Source organism: Synchiropus splendidus, chromosome 4 (genome assembly GCF_027744825.2).
Source record: "Synchiropus splendidus isolate RoL2022-P1 chromosome 4, RoL_Sspl_1.0, whole genome shotgun sequence".
NCBI classification, from domain to species: Eukaryota; Metazoa; Chordata; class Actinopteri; order Syngnathiformes; family Callionymidae; genus Synchiropus; species Synchiropus splendidus.
Window position 1 is genome coordinate 16,216,122 of NC_071337.1, and position 19,650 is coordinate 16,235,771.

At 41.5% G+C, this 19,650-nt stretch overlaps 1 protein-coding gene across 5 annotated transcripts; it reads left to right on the top strand.

Annotated features, from left to right (window-relative positions):
* Positions 1-157: 157 nt before the first annotated feature.
* Positions 158-19,358, top strand: rprd2a (regulation of nuclear pre-mRNA domain containing 2a). 5 transcript variants are annotated; one of them, XR_008414449.1, is made up of 13 exons: positions 158-560; positions 4,157-4,286; positions 5,883-6,034; positions 7,093-7,145; positions 7,217-7,343; positions 8,071-8,246; positions 8,433-8,760; positions 9,419-9,736; positions 10,404-10,577; positions 10,658-12,258; positions 15,490-15,613; positions 15,658-16,413; positions 18,349-19,358. XR_008414449.1 is itself a non-coding variant. In XM_053864033.1 (10 exons), exons 1-10 carry the CDS (start codon positions 386-388, stop codon positions 12,094-12,096), a joined length of 3,072 nt encoding a protein of 1,023 aa, XP_053720008.1. In that variant the 5' UTR covers positions 158-385; the 3' UTR covers positions 12,097-12,894. The 5 variants fall into 5 exon arrangements, 1 of the variants encoding a protein (XP_053720008.1); XR_008414446.1 differs by having other exon boundaries at positions 15,683-16,413; positions 18,349-19,357; XR_008414448.1 differs by having other exon boundaries at positions 16,292-16,413; positions 18,349-19,355.
* The last annotated feature ends 292 nt before the right edge of the window (positions 19,359-19,650 follow it).

Consider the following 19,650-nt stretch of genomic DNA (forward strand, 5'->3'; position numbering starts at 1 on the left):
TGTTTTGCCATGAGATTCCTTTTTACAATAGAGTTGCAAATTACTTTAAATTATTGCACTACAATGCTGGAATTCGATTTACAGCGAGCGATGATCGGGTTAAAATCAACTGGAAGGCGATCATGCATTTTCACCCCAAACACCAAGGGGGTGCTAAAGCCACGTCAGGCCACTCATTCAAGATGGACGAAGAAGGAGTGTAGCGCAGGACGTCACAATGCGCCGAGTGGTTTCTGTAAACATCTAAGGATTATTCAAGTTTGAACTAACCCGACTTTTGTTTTGGTATCTCGGTAACACCCGCAACAAGAGTCTAGATTATCACCGTTTAGCCAGCAGGCTAGATGATGTGCTAGCCTCGGCTGTTTCAGCGACTCGTCTCGACATGGCAGCGGGAGCAGGAGGCTCCTCCGGCGGCTCGTTCGAGTCCACTGTCGACAGGAAGTTTATGAGCGTGACCAACACTCAGGACTCCATACAGGGACTGTCTGCTTGGTGCATCGCCAACAAGAACTACCACAGCGTCATTGTCCGACACTGGCTGAAGTGTTTGAAGAGATGTAAGTATACTTTCCTGGTGCATGTGTAGCTTCGGTTTGAGGGTAAACCTAATTATAGCCAGTATAAATCATCCAGAAGTCCAACTTTTACCTCCCTTGACCCGAATACACCACTAAATTACGTGTTGGTAAAGTTTACACTACTTTTATTTATGCAACGTTATCTAACGTCACTGTTAGCTTAGCCAATCAACCGCTTGTTTCCGCAGTGGGTCCTTAGTTGTGATTCTCCCAGCAAGTTGTGAATAACCAACGTTTGTTGTACAGTTGTGGAGCTTTCTAATGGCTTATTTGCTCGTATACATATCTCTGCAACATCTGCACTAGTAGTAGCTTCACTGTTTATCAAAAGATGGAGTTCTGTCTGTCACTACAATAGGATGAAGTTTTCAAGTATGGTGTCAGTTGGAAATATCTGTTCTCAACCCCTACATTTAGTGGAGTAGAAAACTTATGACAATTTAAGACTCGAGTCTGTCACTAATTATAAAGTTATTCCTAATCACAGTTAGGGATGCACTGATACAGATCCTGGTATCGGTTATCAACCCGATCAAGCCTCTTAAAGTGGGATCTGGAATTGAAAAATTGCAGATCCTGGAAGCTGGTCCTGGCAAATAAACTTTATGTGTAGCGCTCACATTATTATTACTTACTACCTGTAAGGTGCATTCAAACTAGTTTGTAAAAAAAAAAGGAAACAAGAGCAACACGTAGCTTGTGTACGACGGTGTATGAGGGCCATGCAAATAAAAAAATAAAATGAAAATCGTTATAAAGAAAAAAATGGTGGTCTGAGACCGAAGAACGTGAAACATCTCATTGCCATTGAATTTTAGAGTCAGTCAGGTGGTTATCCACTCCATCCCAGCTTGCCCTGGGGGCCAGGCGGAAGTCAGGTGGGCGCAGTGGTTCAGAAGCAACTGCCGGGTGCCTGGTTCCCGCCCCGTTTTTGGGACTCTCTCAGGATTTGGTACTGATGATGTCAGAGCCAAACAGCGCAATTCTGGACACCCCACCTTCCCACAATGCATTGTGTAGGGATCAGCTCGCTGTCCCTGAGAGGATCGAGCCAAAGACGCTGTTTAAAGCCACTGTAGTATTGGTGGTGGGTGAAACTCGTCATCCTTGCGGACATCAGCGCTGAAAGAAAGCCTGACTTCCCACGATGGATTCTGTACAAATCGGCGCTGATTGGTGCGCCTGCCTGGCTCTGCCTGAACGCACCCAATGATAAGATGACAGCAGCTAACAGCATGTACAGCTGTTCAATTTCTACCTGAATCAGAGCAGAGCGGCAGTTTCTCCACTCAGTCATGCAAGGATGGCTGGATCGCGAGTTACCTGATGCGTTTAAAGAGACCATTAATGCAGGATGAGATCGCTCAGTAAATCTGAGATCAGTTAACCCACATATATTCATTTAGGCTCCCCAATACATACAATCGTGGTGCACTATTTGTTGTGGATTTGGATGGATGGATGGATGGATGGATGGATGGATGGATGGATGGATGGATGGATGGATGGATGGATGTCCACAGTAGATGTGCACATGCTGAGGGCGTGCTTCATTGAGTTATAAAAAAATACACAAAACATGTTTAGTTAAGAATATAATCATACTCGATTAACAAACTTGGATCACATATCAATACAATATCCTACTCATATCTGTGGATCATCACATAAAATCATCACAGAGTCTCAGTAACTACGGATGCCATTGTTTACTGTTTTCTTGAATTAAACATGCGCTACTACTAAACTACTAAAACTACATAAGATCCCCCAGAATCTCCTCATGCTGCTTTGCCTGGATCCGTGTTTCTATCGCAGCAGACATGGAGCGGGTCATAAATCAGCTGATCAGACGACCATGATGATCTGCAGTCTCGTCAGACAGACGCACGGGTTGATCTAATAAAATCTCAACTGTTGAGAGTTTCTTCTGTCAAAAGTACAATTAAAACCATGATCATGAGCTGCAGTCATCCACACTTCAATTGGCTAAGTGTCGTGCTTTTGGGTTTCGGTTTCATACAGCGCACAGCTTTTTTTTTTAATTGTATCTGTAGATAATAAATAAACAGATTATTGACAATCAACGACGGACACTCAGTCCCTCAGATTTTACTGTTGTTCAACCTGACAGCACTGGGCCGAAAGGAAACTCTATTGCTGAGGTTTATATCATTATCTTAACGTATAATTAGGGCTGAACGATGACACATTTGAAAATGTACTTGCGATTTATTTAGACAATATTGTAGTGATGATTTTATGAAGCTTTGTGAAACAGTGTTAGAACTTTCAGAGCCCACTAGATGAACCTGTCTCCTCTAAACTCTTTCAGTGACTACTTCAATGACAACACACATCATTCATCTGCTGACCTCTGAAAATAAAGAATATAATTATCATGAACTTAAAACCTAAGAAAGGAACAAATTACTGCAGTATAGAATATAAACCCAGCTACGGTCACAGAAAAAAAAACAAAAAAACTCCTGGCGCTTCCATTTTTTTCTACGTTTAGACTGGGTACAATGGATCACTCTGGGAGGGAGTCAGTCGATGGAATGCAAAGTAGATCTGGTAAATTTTCAAAGTTCAACTGTGTTTGCTTCAAATTACGCTGATGCTTCACTGCCGTTACGGAACTGGCTATGCTTGATATTCGACACCATGACAACGAGAAAATGATCAAATGAAGAGCAAATATATGAGACATGGATTGGACAGTTGACTGCTACTGCTTGGTCATCAGATGGTACTGTCACAGCGTGGCACCTCTGTGACTGGTGGAGTAGGTTGCTAGTTTTTCTGTGATTTCGTGGAGCTGGCATCCACTCCACAGCACGGTTTCACTTTTAAAACTGTAGTTTTTTGCGATTCTAAAATTGCATTCTGTCATCTCAATATTGTTTTGAACCAATGCAATCTTTCAGACCTGCTTATAGTAAAACATATTCTTCAATAAGCTCAGTCACTAAACTGATGGAACAATCAAGTGCCACTGAAATAACCATTATGTAATTCAAGATGCCCTGGTGTTAGGTCTGTAAATTTGTTCAAAGTGAAAATATATATTACATTCAGGTGAGGTTTATTAGTAGAATACATAACAAAGTGAAATACTGTTATTACTAAATACATTTTTTTCCCAATCAAACTTTTTAGTGAAATAACAATTGACAAACATTATTAATAAATTTGTGTTTCTTTTGAAAATATTGATGAAGTGGTATCGTGTTTTCTCACCATTATGGTTTTATTTTTCAATTTAATGTATTGTATATTGCGCCTTTATTTTATTTCCTCACACAAATGAGGTGTCATTATGTATTTTGGAAATGCTACTTGGAATTAAGAGTGCAAATCTTCTCCCTCGCCACCTCTGCATATGTGTTTTTGGATTCAAGCTTCTTGTACTCTTCTTCTATAAATTTCTCGAATATTCTTTTATAAGTATTATGTGAATGCACTCCTTAAAATGGATCCTCAGTCTGCTCCGGCTATCACGTGACCATTGTGCAGTGTAGCATGTATCAAGTGTGTCTCTCAAACTGAACAGCTTGTCTCTGATCCCACAGGTGATTCCAGACACAAGCTCAACCTATTCTTTCTTGCAAATGACGTCATTCAAAACTGCAAAAGGAAGAATGCAATCGTTTACCTGACAGCATTTGCAGACGTTCTCCCAGAAGCCCTTGTTCAACTAAGGTAAGACAATGGAGGGTTGTGGACATAGACTAAACACAGAATCCTCCAACATAAGGACCGTACTTGATAAACCATTTCTGTTGTCTGTGGCCTCTCGCCCTGTCTCACTCAATTGGAATCACCTTTCAAAGTCACTATAAGTCTAAACTAAACATGTTGAGGATTATCATATTTTCTAATTGAATACTCATGTTGCCTTTGCTGTCACATAGGAGCTTTCTTATCATAGTGTATTAAATGTTGGTGTTACAGTTTGTTCTTACGCGCAGTGATCAATGGTTGCATGGTGTTCTGTTGTCACTCTACACATTAACTTTGGTTGCTCAATGGTTGCGTTTGACCCAATCGCAGTGGGATTTATGACCAATGTTCAACCCCAATTTCAAACGTCAGCGTGTTTCTTACAAATTTAAACCTTGTTTTGTGTGGAGCATTATCTTTAATTTTTCACCAAGAATTATATGTTAGTGGAAATCATTGTCGATGTTGGGCTTGGCGTGAAAAATCAAGGGACCACTCTAGTTGACTGTACTTGGTGGCAAGCAAGCAGTTTTTATATTCTGCTGAATCAACACTTGTTCGAGTAATATTAGGTAGAATAGTTCCAAAACATATCTTCATCTTTTCTCATGGGTTTTTCTCAACACATGTACCAATTGGTGGGCATCGTGCTGGAAAAGTCCAGTCTGTTTTAGAAGTCAGGCAGTCCATGTTTCAGATTGTGCCCCATACCGCCACAATGTCACAACCTTTGACAGTCTCAGATAGTTCTCAGGATCTCCCACCTTCAACAGTCTCTTAGATACATTTAGAATTGATGTCACTCCCTGATTCATTCATGACATTTTCTTTATTTTTTTTATCTGGTTCCTCATTTGATCTCCTCATAAACACGCTGTACATTTTCTTATGGATCAATTTGCTCCTTTGGAACTTTAATCTGCAGAGTTCTTACTCATCAAATTCTCATTATAACGGAGTGTTAGAATACTGCAGTTCATACAGCTAGACTTTGTCTTTTGGCATTTCCCATTGGGAGTTTACCTCAGTAATCTAATCAAATCTAAAAGTCAGTCTCTAATATATCTTCATCATCCCTTCTAAACACATATAACCCCTGTATCTTTATCTGCATTTATTGAATCTTCCTTCATGTTTTTACTTGAGGAATGGAATTTAGGAAATTGGCTACTGTTTCATTTGGTCTCATTGATATAATACTGGCCCTTGTGCTACACTCCCATGGTCACACTGCTGTTCCTCACAATGCTGACACTATTATTTCTAGATAAGTAGCTGAGGTTTGTCTAATATTTGTTGAAAAGGGTGCTTTGACTCCTAATTGTTCCGAATGAGGGAAGTAAAAAAGTGTAATCTCTACTTAGAGTTCATCCCAGCACTGAGAGAGAAATTGTTTTAAAACCTGCTTGATCTAACATTACAACTTCTTTAGTAGTTTGCAGGACATAAGTGTGTTATTTTACTTAATGTTTTAAAATGAAACATTGTGTTTAGAGCTACTGTTTCTATATGCTTAATGTTGAAATCTTTTATAATCCTACCTGTCCTCACATTGTTATGCTTTCTTCTGCTCAGCTACAAAGGTGATGCTGCAGTGATCAAATCAGTGGACAGGATACTCTCCATTTGGAATGAGAGAAGTGTGTATTCTGGATCGCTGATCGCTGAACTACGCAATAAGTTTTCCAAAGCTGAGTCTTCACCTGAGACAGGGGTGGAGCAGAAAAGTGAGTGTGCACTTTACTTTTGCTTTTCCGGGAACTATTTACCTTTGTGTGTATCCCTTTGGCTTAAGAATCTTTCTGTTAAAATGGAAAAGTTATCTCTGTTTTAAATTTTCTGTAGAAGAGTGTTAAACCATGGAAGTAGAATTGTAAGCATTTTACACATCTTAGCCGACCCTCATCCTGAATCTCCTTCTTAATGCCATTTGAAGTAAACCACTGTAGCTGACTTTTGAGATATCTGCAAGGGTGGCAATCTCGAATGTTAGAAATGTATGAACTTCCTCTATTAGGATTATTAGGATTACAGGGTTACAACATTTTTAAGGATACACTGAACATTTGGTAACCAAATATATTCAACCCAATATCACAAGAACAGCCACAGTCAGACTTTGGTGGAGTTAAGCAAGGTAAGTAAAAGAAAGGCTGATGAAGCAGTCATACGACGTTCAGTAGGCCTAAACCCAACCGAGATCGACAACAGAATGTAATTGAAGGAGTTATTCAAATCACTGAAATAGAAAAACAAAAATGTTCCATGGACCTGAAGCGAGCTCAGTGCCACTGCAGTCAAATCTGGCAACCCACTTCAGCAGTGGCACCATGGCAGCAATATCTCCCCCGGGTCACTGCACAGTCTGGTGATGATGACGAAGCAAGAGTGATACAGCACCAGTCAGAGATGATTTAGACTGACCCATGTCTCACATATTTGCTCTTTATTTGATTGCTTCCCCTGTTGTCTATGGTGTAGAGTATCATCCATGGTTGGCTCTGTCGTCGTGGTTACGCTTCAGCGTGAAGTTCGATTCAAAGTCTGCATACAGTATTGAACTTCGAAAGTTTACTAGATGTTCTGTGTGTTGCGGAACGAGAATAGAACTGTAGTTTGCAACAAGTGTTATATATTGTTTCATTTTTTTATTATTATTGGTACCCAACACCACAAAAACACAGTTTTGTTACATTCCTGGTGAATAACCGTTTTTTTTCCTGATTCAGATTTTTGCTCTTGTCAATACAACTTTTAAAAATGTTGTTGTTTCATTTCACAACAGCTCCACTTGAGCTGAAAGATGATCTACGGTCTAAGGTTGTTGCAGAGTTTGTGGTAAGACGTTTATTTCAACACGCGTACAAGATTTTTGCTATGATTTTATTAATGTCTGCTGTTACTTCCAGCCTCAGGCCCTGGTGGACAAACTGTCCTCGCACATCCGAACCATGCAGGAGGTGGAATTGAAGGAGAGACATTTGGCTTCGATGCGAATTGACATCTGCAGCACGGAGGGGCTCAAGAAACTCAAAGGTCTAATCTCATACCATCACCTAGTTTTAGAATACATCATGTTACATTAGCGTTTAAGAAAATAGCCCGGCATTTTATCTCACTAACTTTCCTTTGATACAGGGCATGCGTCAAACCACTACATTTTTCTCACGTTCGGCATTTGTGTGGACATAAACTTTTCTCTTTTTAAATTTAGTTGGTGTGCAGCTTATATTCAGGTGGGCTCTATAGTCTGGGAATTATGGTATCCTTGACCCCTATGAAATGTATTTCAGATTAGGTCTTTGACGTGTTAATTTCCTTGAATTGAATATCAGAAAAAATATTGTTGCCAATTGTATTGTGTATAAACTTTTCTTTCTGGTGCAGTAACATTTTCAGTGCACCAATTCCAGGTACATCTCATTACACAACTACTTCATCTATGATGGAGTCTATATGAGATTGTGCTGATGTATGGAAAATTGGAAGTTTAAAAGTGTTTCAGGATTGAAGCCCATAAAATGTTTTCTGTACACTTCATGCAGAAGAGTTTGCTTACCACTGCAGCAATTCCTTCCTGATGTTTAAGCTCATATGTCCAGATGTTCCTTAAATTTCATCATTCTGGTGTCATATATGAAATTGCAAATTGCAATTTGTTACGAATCGAGTCACACCTCTAGTCATGTCATATTCTTCCTGTTGTTCCCTCCCGACAATACATAAAGCTTCATAATTAAACTGCAATTTTGCCTTGTTACAGATAAAGCTGGAGGAAAGAAGTTCTCCAAGGATTTTGAGGAGGGGAGTTCACTGCTGCGAGAGTTTGTTACCTTCTTTGACAAACAAAACAAAACAGGACCTGCTCTGTTAGAAGCTTTAAGCCATGCTGACATCTTCTATGAGATGCAGTACAAAGAGGTCAAGATTGTGGCAAATGTAAGTGATCATGTATCATAATGTGATCATGTGAGACTCATTCCGTCCTATACTGCTAATAGTATATGTTGTTGTATTGCTGTAGACCAATTTACCATTCTTGATTTTCTAACCAATGATTGAAAGAGCAATACAGAAATGCAATAAAAAGTAGAAGGGTTGTTAAGTTCAGATTTTCCTCTGCAGGCCTACCAGACATTTGCCAACCGGGTCACGGTATTGAAGCGTAAGCTTGACGCCCTGAAAGCCACGTTACCGGACTTTGACGAGTCCCCCATCCCCTCACCTTCCATGGATGCACCTTCTCCAACTGGCTCAGAGTCACCGTTCCATAATCTGGGGGATGATAAACCTGCCATGGACATGAGTCCTGACGAGGCCTACGATGAAGCACCAGCAGTGAGCCCACTCTCAATCCTCGGAGGGTCGCCCCCGCCTGTGGGACAAACCGATAACCGGGAGGTGGAGGACATGGACCTGTCTGATGTAGAAATGGATGACAAAGGAGCAATGTGTAAGCACTGTGAAGATAAAAGTTAGATCATTGAAAGCAGTACATCATCTTTTCTATTATATGTTTATGTACCGTAAATTCCGGACTATAGAGTGCACTGGAATATTAGCTTACACCCACTAGATATAAGAAGGAAAATAGATCTGGTTCTTACTCGATAGGCTCTGTAAGCCGTGGGTGCATTGGTGCTGTCTGCACCCTAGAAGGGTCAGTGGTGAACCCGGTTTAAAATGCATGAGGATCACTTCTAAACTAGTTTTGAAAATGGGGTGCTTACTCCTGAAACAAACTCCGCAATGTTCTGAACATGAATCATGAACACATCACATCTTTTATTTACATTAAAGTGCTCACGTGTCTGAAGTTCCGGCACCACAGCCGGTCTCAGCTGCTACCACTCTCCGATCCTCCAGGAGATTAGCTATGTTGGCAGAGCTGCCGACTCGCACGCGAAAATGCCACATTTTGAGCGCCTAAAGGTAGCTAGCTTTAAGGTGATTTCATCGGTTTGATGTGATGAGATGACGCTCCATATATGAATTATGTCGTTGTATAAGCTGCAGCGTTCAGAAAAAAGTAGCGGCTTTTAGTCCGGAAATTACGGTATTTTTTTTTTTTTTTTTTTGTGACCAATCTCACCCATCTTCTCCCACATTAGTTGAGGAGCATGCTTCAGTGCCGAGTCCGGCCCCTGATCGCACCGAACCACCAGCACCAAACGCCCAATCCACAGCCCCAACAATTGCCCATGCAGTGACGCATGCATCTTCAGTTCCACCGGCGGCCTCAGCTCCTGCAGCAGCTCTGTACACAAATCCTGCTGCAGCAGTTCCTCAAGCTGCTCAATATGCAACTCCTGCTCCGGTAGCAGCTTTGGCCCCTGTGACAACTCCCACTCCAGCAGCTAAAGATTTGGACTTTGGTAAAATTGGGTCCATTCTCAACATCATCAATTCAGTCACCCCGAAAATGCCAGGTGAGTGACAGCTCAAGAAATTGTTCATATTATTCAAACAGTGCTGCTGCAGAATGTGCGCTCATGCTAATGGTCCCAGGACTGCTTGAGAAAGGTTCCAAAGCCTGGCATTGGTATTGTTGAGTGCACACCCAATAAGAAAAGCAAAGGATTGATGTGTGACATCAATATAGAACAGCCATTGGAGATTGGGAACTTGGGATGTGACACATTTGGGGCGACAGGGTAATTTTTAAATAATCTTTTAGGTGCCATTTCTTGCATCAAATGCTGAAGCGCTTGACACAGTAACGTGTGTTGTTGAGTGGGGGGTGAGTCGCTTTGGTGGCTGGAAACCGGCGATTGTACGGTCTGAGTCGCACAAAGTGTTTGATGTGAATGCACATTGTGAGTGGGTGCTTTCTTGCTGGTTGTGTAAAGGTTCTATCACGAGCTGAGTCCCATAATTTGACATGGCATAAGTACCAAAGACAAAAGATAGTGTGACCTTTAATAAACACCTCCGGCGGAAATGCAACATACAGTACCAGCCAGCGAGTAGCATTTTAATCCCGCAATATACAGTGGACAGAGTGTGTGTGAGTTTCTCTTTGGTGAACTGTGGAAAGAAATGTGAATGAACTGTGTGTCGTGTTGGTTACTAACAAAAGTATCATTTATGACTCAGTGGACAACTCACCTGCTGTGGCTGTTGGCGCCAACATAAATGAGACCTCAGCGCCTGCTGCTGCTCCTCGGGAACAGAAACCTGCAGTCAAGCCTTTCTTCCCAAAGGTCGACATGAGCCCTGCTGATCTGCTCAGCGCTTTGTCCAAAATCCAAGGGAAAGGCATCCAGGACGGTGAGTTATGAATGAGCCATGTTTGATAAATCTTTTTGAGGTGAGGTGTTCTAATATTCTTTTTTTTCCTTCAAAAACAGCCATCAGTTCTCTTTTGAGCTGCCCGCCGACACACATCCCTCCACTTTCCAACAGTTCAGGCAAGACTCCTTCTCCGTCTTCCACTCCAACACCTCAACAATCACACCCTTCAGTTCCTACCTCAGTACCCCACTTGGCTTCTCAGAACAACCCAGCCACTAATCTGGCAGAGGTGGTACAAAGAGACAGAGATCTAATGACCAAACCCCAAATGAGCAGCTTTCAGGCTAAAGCAAGCACGCTGAATGAGACTGCCAGTAACTTCCAGTATAACTCTCCTGCTCTTGAGGGGATCCAAACCAGAGATACTCAAAGTGGCACACCTGTCCGTGATGAGGGCGGGGGCACCCCAACTCAAGACGAGACTCTTGATAAGCCGATGGGGAAGGCAGTGTCTTCAGCTGCTGAAGAGTCTGCAGGTTCAACTTTGTTCCAGAGCAACATGCAGCAGAATGCTTATCTTCCGCAGCAGCAGCAGCCCCAGAACGGCCAGCTGTACCAGTCCTTCCAGTACTCTCAACCAGCAGCCGCAGCTGCACCTTTGAATCCATATTACCAAGCCAACTCTGCGCCAAGCGGCGGGCCAGTGACTGGAGAGTCGAGCAGCTACGGAAGCACAACACCCAGTCAGGGTACCCAGAGGGGAGGTCCCTGGCACGGCGGTACCTTCACAGAGGGGAGGTTTCAACAAGGTTACAACCCCACAGTTGGGGGTGCAGGAGAGAACCAGGGGTACAACGCAGAACAAGCCCAGCAAGTTCAGCAAAGAGCCTCTTCTGTCTTTGGGAGCGTCCTCCCTCCGGTTCCACAGATGCCACCTCCCGGTATCTTTGGTTTCAATCCGAATGAGATGAAAGTGCCAGAATTACCTCCCGCACCAAATGCATGTATTGAGGAACCTGACAGGACCAGAGGTGAAGGTGGTGCGGACTTTCAGGACCATGAGCATAGACCCATGCTGCCCAGAGAGCAGTTGCCCTATGATGGCCCAGTCCATCAGCAGGACAATCCACGTGGTTATGAAGAGGATATGCAGTACCATGACCAGGAGTACCTTGACAATGATTACTATCAAGATGGACAGTATGCAAATGATCCATACGAGCCTCCACCGAGGCCCCCCAACCCCGCCTTCAGGGCTCGAATGCGCCTCCCTCCGCCTCACCCAGATGACATGTACCACCCTCAAGGCCACCACAGGCCTCGACCTCCTCTGCGCTACCCTCCGGGGATGCCAGGCCCAGACCTGGGCATGCATCGCCCACGCACAAGACCCCCAATGAGGCCTCCACACTTGGCTCATCGGCCTCACCCTAGAGTGCACCCCTATGCACCACGGTTCGAAGGGCCTGGTCCTAGACTGCGTGGGCCATATCCAGGTCCAAGAGGTGGGAGAGGCATGGGTCCTTTAAGACCCTTCAAACCTCTACCATATTAACTGGACAGAGATGTTCGCAAACCTTTGGGAGTGTCGTTCCGACCTGCCGGGGCCCAACCCACGCTGAAAGGAAGCAGGGCATTGTTGTGTTGAGATGATGCAACCGTCGCGAGAAGCCAGAGCTGCTGAGAAGTGAAGACAGGAGAGAACAGAAAACAAGAGGTGGATATATCCAATTATTTTTTATTTTTAAGTCTTTGCTTTGTTTGTAAAGGTTTGTGTGCGTGTGTATGTATGTATGTATGTATGTATGTGTGTGTGTGTGTGTGTGTGTGTGTTTGGTTATGAGTGTGCGCTTGTGTTTTAAAGCAGCACAGCTGTGACATAGAGTGGTGCTGTAATTTAGTTTTTCAGTAACAAGAAATTTCGTGTAGATTTTGATAATTTAAATCTGAAAAAACGCGTCATATCCACTTGTTCATAACAGGTGAGTGTGTGGAGAATGTTTTTTTTTCAGAATATTGTGTTTGTGGATTCATCTGAGAAGGACACACATTCATTTCAAAGTAGGTGCAAGAGTAATTTTGCGCCAGCCTCCAACTCAGTCGCAGCAGAAGCATTTTTTTGGAGAGGAGCTGCTCCACCTCAACAGTTTGACCTGTACTGGCTAATAAAAAACTGAGTTGACAAATGTTTGTGTTTCATTCCTTCGTCTTACAGAACCGAGTTCAATGTCGAGAAGTGCGCGGCTTCCAATACATTTAAAATAAACCTTGCAGGTTCAGAGGATGCACTTTGTTAAAATAATTCATAGTTGCAACATGCTGTGTGAAATACTTCAGACGCAAATGTTATTGTTTCCTAATAAGGTTTTTCTACACAATATTTATTTTCTCCAAATCAGCCTGTAAGCGCGCCCAGGCAGTACATATTCCCTCAATGACACTCAGCATATTCGGTCCACTCTAGGAACCTTATTCCTAGTCAGTCCTCTCAAAGTGAAACTTGGAAGCGCGGGCGTTGGCAGTGATGGGCTGATGAAGCTTCATGAAGCGGTGTCCTCAGACAGAGAGGTCTTCAGGTGCACTGGCTTTGAAAGTGATGCGAGATTTCATTACACTATTTGTTCAGAGCCAAACGTATTAAAGCAGAGGGTGCCACCTAGTGGCCACAAAAAGTGCTTCATGAAGCTTCACCCACAAGGTTAAAAGCCTTAATGCATGTGAAGAACTCTCAAATCCAGAAATCATGAAGTCATGTGCTCTGAATAGAAATGTCAATATCTGGTCTTTAGTTACTTCATGTTTGTTAAGTACTACCACTTTAAATGCCACTGAAAGGTCTAAATAGATGCCTCTTTAAAATATTGTGAAACCGTAGTATTGTGAGCCCATATTACCTCTTCACCATTCAAAAATCATTTGAGAAAAAAATATAAACAGCAAGAACTGCGTTATCTTATTCCAACTTAATGTTACTATTCATCAGTTCAATAAATAATAAATGTTACATTTTAACACAAGCGCTCCATAAATACTTGCTAACCCAAGTAAATTACATAGTGAAGTAAACCGAACCATTTTATTACATTATTATCTTTATTGATGATTGTAGATGATGTAGACGGTTGTCTCTTATATCTGTGTCGTAATTTAGTTCAAGTGTTGCTTATTCTATCCTTTAGTAAGTAACTTTTTAGTTTTCTGCTCTTTTGAGTGTTGTGTAATGTCTTCATGCTTTGTAGCTAATAATTTCTTACATTTGTTTCTTAATATTGATTGTCACACTCGCCATATTTTTTTTCGTTTATGAGTACTTGCACCATAACACATAAAGTTACTTTGATTTTATTTCATTCTATATATATCATCTGTTATTTGATTCCACGGTATCTTTTTCTCGTACATGGGTGACAGTCACAAGTTTCACTGCAGTGCAAACACAAATTTAACAAAATTGTCAAAAAATGACATTCAAAAGATGCGCTCTGCTGTGAAGTGGTATTGGTTTTGTGGTACCAATATCCTTTTTATGTATGTGTACTCAAGCCCCGGTAGCGGTCCATCCCTCGTTTTCAGATTAAGATTCTGCTATAACCCATGAATTCATACCGACCTTTCTTCCTCTAAAATGTGTGGAACATCCTAGTAGCAGCCCAGCTTTGTAGCAAATAAGCTTTTTTAAAGTTTTCCGAAAGTTTTTTTCAAAAAAGCCATCCACTCAGTGAAATGTTTAGTGTGTTATTTGGGCCATATTATTTTTACTTTATATATTTACTCCATTTTTTTTCATTTTTTTTAATTTCCCCTGCTGGTACATTCATGAACAGATTTTATCCAAATACATTTATGTAAAACATTAGGGTTGATTGTAAACTGGCTAACTTGGGAATTATGTTCCGCTGGGTGGTTTTGTTTCCTTATTCATTTCTATCACTTACTGTCACATGACCAGCTCAAAAGAGGCGTAGATAATCCTGACTTTGCAAAACAAAATCTGTTTTTGTATCTCTGTTATAAGTAAACTGTGGTGTGTTGAACAAATTCTGGCTTAACCAACGTTTTGAAGGTTTTCTCATTCAGCATGGCTGCATCCGAATGTATTAAACACAAATTATTAGGTAAAAATAGTGGATGTATGAACTGACTCAGTGCCTTTCTAGTTATCAATCTCTTCCTAATTCCTAAGGATGTTGTTTAATTGCATGAACAAGTTCCATCACTCTGTTTCGCACATGAAAGTTGAGTTTTTTTGTTTGAGGTGTGTTTGCAAGAACACGAAGAATAGTTTGATAGTGTTTCAGGAAAATCGGTGGTTTGGGTGACCAATAATTTGAGTGTTAATTGTTAAGAAATATTTTCCCTTTTAGGTTTTCTTTTTTATTTACAATCTTATGGTGAATTCTCTATATTTAACATGAACATCAAGCTTTTCTTAATAGTGAAGGAGGTGGTGGGAATTCATTCATTCAGTCAGTAAAACCAGCAAGACCCAGTAGTATGTGGATTTTAAAGTGCAGTAGAGTAAAGTTTTCATTTGAACTACTACTGGAATGTCTTGTGAATTGTTTTTTTTTTTTTTTGTCAAAACCTAAAGGATTGGTGGAGAATTTCAGAGCTTTCATGACAAGGCTTTGGTGCATAAATTACATCAAAGACATTGTCATATATTTTTATTTGGTTGATCTAATAGTAGCGTTGGTTAAAAGAAAAACAATTTCATTTCAGTGCAAATGTGTTAGCTCCACTCTTCCACCTCTATGAGGACCGCAAACCTTTTAACTCTATGACCCAACTCCGAGCAATAATTATGAGCCACATATACATCAAAACGCTGTTTAAAGTTGCTGGCATGTGGAGCTGTCAGCGTTATTGTCATTCTGCATGAGCGCCTGTATTTTTGAATGAGGTGTGCTGCTCCTCACCCTCCTCTCATGTCTGCACCACCCCTCAGGGCTCGGAGACTTTGAAGTGTCGGATCTGATGAAGAGCCATTTCCACTCTTGACTGAAGCGGGAGGATGATGGAGGCGATGCTGTTTGATGCTGTTAGCTGGATTCCAGAGGACAAACACTTGAGTGAGTCCATCACACAAATGTTCTTGGAAGTTTACAGTTTACAGAAGTTTGTCTTCTCCTGCTTGCTAGTTCGTGAACGCAGAAACTCCTGTGGATGTGTTGATTTGGTCAGCACCAAAAAGTGATGGATCAGCGACTTGGGGAAGCAAACTAGGAATAGAAAGTTGGAGTACATTGTTTGGCCCCGCTGCTAGTATCACGCTGGTGATTGGAGAACATGAATTGCACCACAGTGACCACTCAGCGGTTTGATAGCCTGAGATGGTACCTGCCTTCCAAGGAACGAGTCGCCCTGGGTCAGGTGATGTCGGAGAAACTATGAATCATCAAGCCAAACAATCTTTCTCTATTGCTCTCTGGTGCTGTTCTTGGGCTCACTTGCCTAATGTCGGCCTTCTTGGCTGGGGGAGTATCATGCAATATAATTTATTGTTCTTCACTGTGTTCACACTCTTCTATTGGTTCTTCCATAAACTGCGTCACCTGAAACTCCAGGCCTAAATGGAGGTTCAAGTTATCTATTTTGAAGAAGCCTGATGATCAAAAACACTGACACTCAAGTTCCATCACCTTTAACATTAAAATGAAATTGCATTGTTTATCCTGTTTTGTCATGACTACATTTTTTGCTTGAGCCTGCTGTGATTAGGTTTTACACATTTCCTTGATACTTTTCAGAGAATGGACACAGAGTTTCTTGTCAGTTGGATCTGGTGACGTGAGTCACTCTTCATGCCCCATGTGGCTCTGACAGTCTTGCTCACATGTGCTCCAGTTTTGGCAGCAGTGGAGCTGCTACTGTAAGTATGAGGCAAACTGTCCTTATGTTGAGGCTCATTTGTAATCTGTTTAATTTAAATTTATTTTTTAATGTAATTATTTATTTATTTATATTTATTTATAGAGATACAAAACCGATTTTGTTTTGGTAAGTCAGGAGTTTTTGATAAATGTGTTGCAGATTTGTTAAAGCTCTCATTCATATATAGAGCTTTGGCCATTTTTATACAAACTAGAAAGTCCTGAGCACAGAACTCCTCAAAGAATGTTATTGTGATTTTCTTTTTCTTGACCGAATTCCATGTATGTCATCTGTTTCATGAGATACGTCCGCACTTGAAATATCATTAATAATCTAATTCAAGTGAGATCACTTGAACAGCAGGTGGCAGTAGCCTTCCGTTTGTCACTCGCACAAACACACCATTCCTTCCCTGTTGCAGACCATTTCCCTATCAGTTATTACTTCCATGATATTGCTATCTGGCTAGGTAACAAATATACTTATTCTTTTTCAAATTTAAAAAACAAAAACACCCCTAGAAACCATGCCGCATGCCTTTTTTTTTTTTATAGTTTTTTTATTCATTTATATGACGCCAATATTTCGACGTGGTTTTTCCTGCTTTGTTGGTACATATTTACATATATTCCGTGTCTGTAAAATAAAATCTCCGAGATCGGAATGATTTATTCGGAGTCGCCACATGTTTTTAGTCTGTGTCCTTTTTAGAGTTGTGAAATAGGTTTCGAGTGAAATCATGAGAATTGATGTCGCTAGATGGCGCTGTGGGCGAATGAAACGCATCTATTTTAGGACTGTTTGTTGTGAGTCCATCCGGACTCGGCTTAACTCCAGATGGTGGCTTGAACCATAAAACCCCTCAGTCTGTCGACACCGTTCAGAATCTGAAAATGTTGCAGAGATGCGTTTGTCTGAAGAAAAACAATTCTCAACGAGCAGTGCGTGACTGTAATTGGCGCATGCGCGGTGTGTCCAGCGCGCTGTCATGTGGGCTCATTGTTTACATGCTGCTCCAGGTGACAGATGCAGGTTAGTGTCCATGTTTCGGAGCAGATCAGCGATAGTGACGGGGCCCGCGTCGGCACCGCGCTTCTCTGACGGCCTGGACCGAGTCAGAACCACGGACAGCTCCTCAAGCAGAACAAAAGGCGGACTTGCGTAGCTTGATGTTAGGGAGTGTCTGCAATGAGGAGAAAACGTAAAATGCATAAAGTCGTCGTAATCCCACTCGCATATTTGTGTTATAATAACAACGAGGAGTTAGAATAGTGAAAAGAGAGAAACATAGATTTGTGTCTGAATTTGTTTGCTTCATACCTTTCTCAAGTCTAATTGATATTGCTACTAATTGTCCTGTACGTTTCTAATTGCTTCTTAATACAGTGCATAGTTGAACTCAACAGGATGTTACATATCCAGTACAATCAAACATCCATATTTTCATCCCTTGCTGAAATGTGTTACATTTCAAAGCGCCTGTGTTTGAGGTATCTCCTTTGAAACATGAATTATATTATTATTATTATATAAATTATATATAATATAATTATAAATACAAAATAAATATTTCACCGCGATGATCTACCTTAACTTGCAAAGAAAATATGCCTCAGGGCAGATTTACTGATAGTTTGTACCCACTGGAATGTGCAAAACAGCTGCAAAATGGGGTCTGGCACCCAGATAGTACATTTGCAACACCAAAATATGAAATTTGTGGCATTCGCATGTATTATGATGTTTTCTGAGTGGCAGAAATCCACATTTTTTCCTGAGTCTTTTAACTTGAGAGCAATTTCATGAGTGCAAATTGTATCTTTCTGTATTTATTTATTTTTGCATGCTCACCTGCAGTAATTAAAAAAGGAAATGCAGAAAGTGCCTTTCAACCTTGTGTGAAACTGTATCATTTTATCTTTTTTATCAACAGAGTACCTCTTTCTAACGTTGACGTGACCTACTGTTCGTCTGCGGTGCACAAAACAAAGCAGTTGTCTCGGCATCTGTGACCAGGTTCTGAAATCGAGGCAGCTCTCCAAGGATCCTACCCTAACTGTCTCACTGCACTTGAACAGAGAAAAACATTTCAAAGTGGTCCTGTAAGAAAGTTATGGAGAATTGATGAGTTCACTTCCTATTCAACGCTGCTTTTGTATCATATGACGCACGCCAGCCATCCATCTTCGCCCGCTTATTTGTCCCCGGGTCGCATCCTGCTTCTGGGCAATGTCTGCCAGCTCTGACTGGAGGATCCTGAGACGCAGAGATACAATCACTCCACCGGGTCCTGGGTCGACCCATTGGTCTCCTCCCACCTGGCCGCCCAAGAACCACCTCAACTGACTCCTCTCAATGCTGAGATGCTGCTGCTCTACTCCGAGTCTCTTCTGAGTGACAGTCTCAGCCTACCTCTAAGGTAAACACATGCCACCCATCAAAGGGAACTAACTTTGGCAGCTTTTATCCTAGGTCTTGTTCTTTCCCAAAGCTCATGACCATACAAAAGGTGAGAGTCAGGACGAAGATTGCTTCGCCTTGTGGCTTAGCTCTTTCATATGGAGCACCACTGTTGTGCAATTGGTTTCACTTGTAATAAAAATTCTGGTGCTGTGCAAATTCACTGTTTTTCACAACTCGAGCACCGTTTCACACTCCTGTGTTCCACCAGTGCTTTCCGAGGTGCTGGTGAGTTGACTGAATGTCATTGCTTCCCTTCCAACTTGCAAACCATGACATGCGCAGTCTCTCATATAATGATGCAAGTCTCAACTGTTTATCTCTTTTTAATGTCTGTTTTTTTTCCAAATCTGACTACTTATGGATTTTTAAAATTAGTTTAGTCATGGCAGCACCATGCTCTTGAGGTCAAAAGCTGTGACATCACATTGAATGCCACTCAACATCACCCCAATCCCCACTTCTGTCAGAGCATACATACTGTACCGTGACGATCTGAAAAGTTTTCTTTGGTTATGTGACGACTGAACCAAAGAATAAGTGATCCCAGCCTGTTCTACCGACTTGGGAGCACAGTATGGGCCTAGTGGCCCTCAAGGGTAATATTTGCTGTGATTATGACCCGTCACGTTCAATGGGGTGCTACGAATCAATTCATTTCTACTGCCTGATATTTAAGATTTATGGAGCATTTCCTCAAAAGAAACTAACAATAGCGCTCCAATGGGATATAACATCAATTTAAAGGCCTCTGAAATGAACATAATTCAGAACC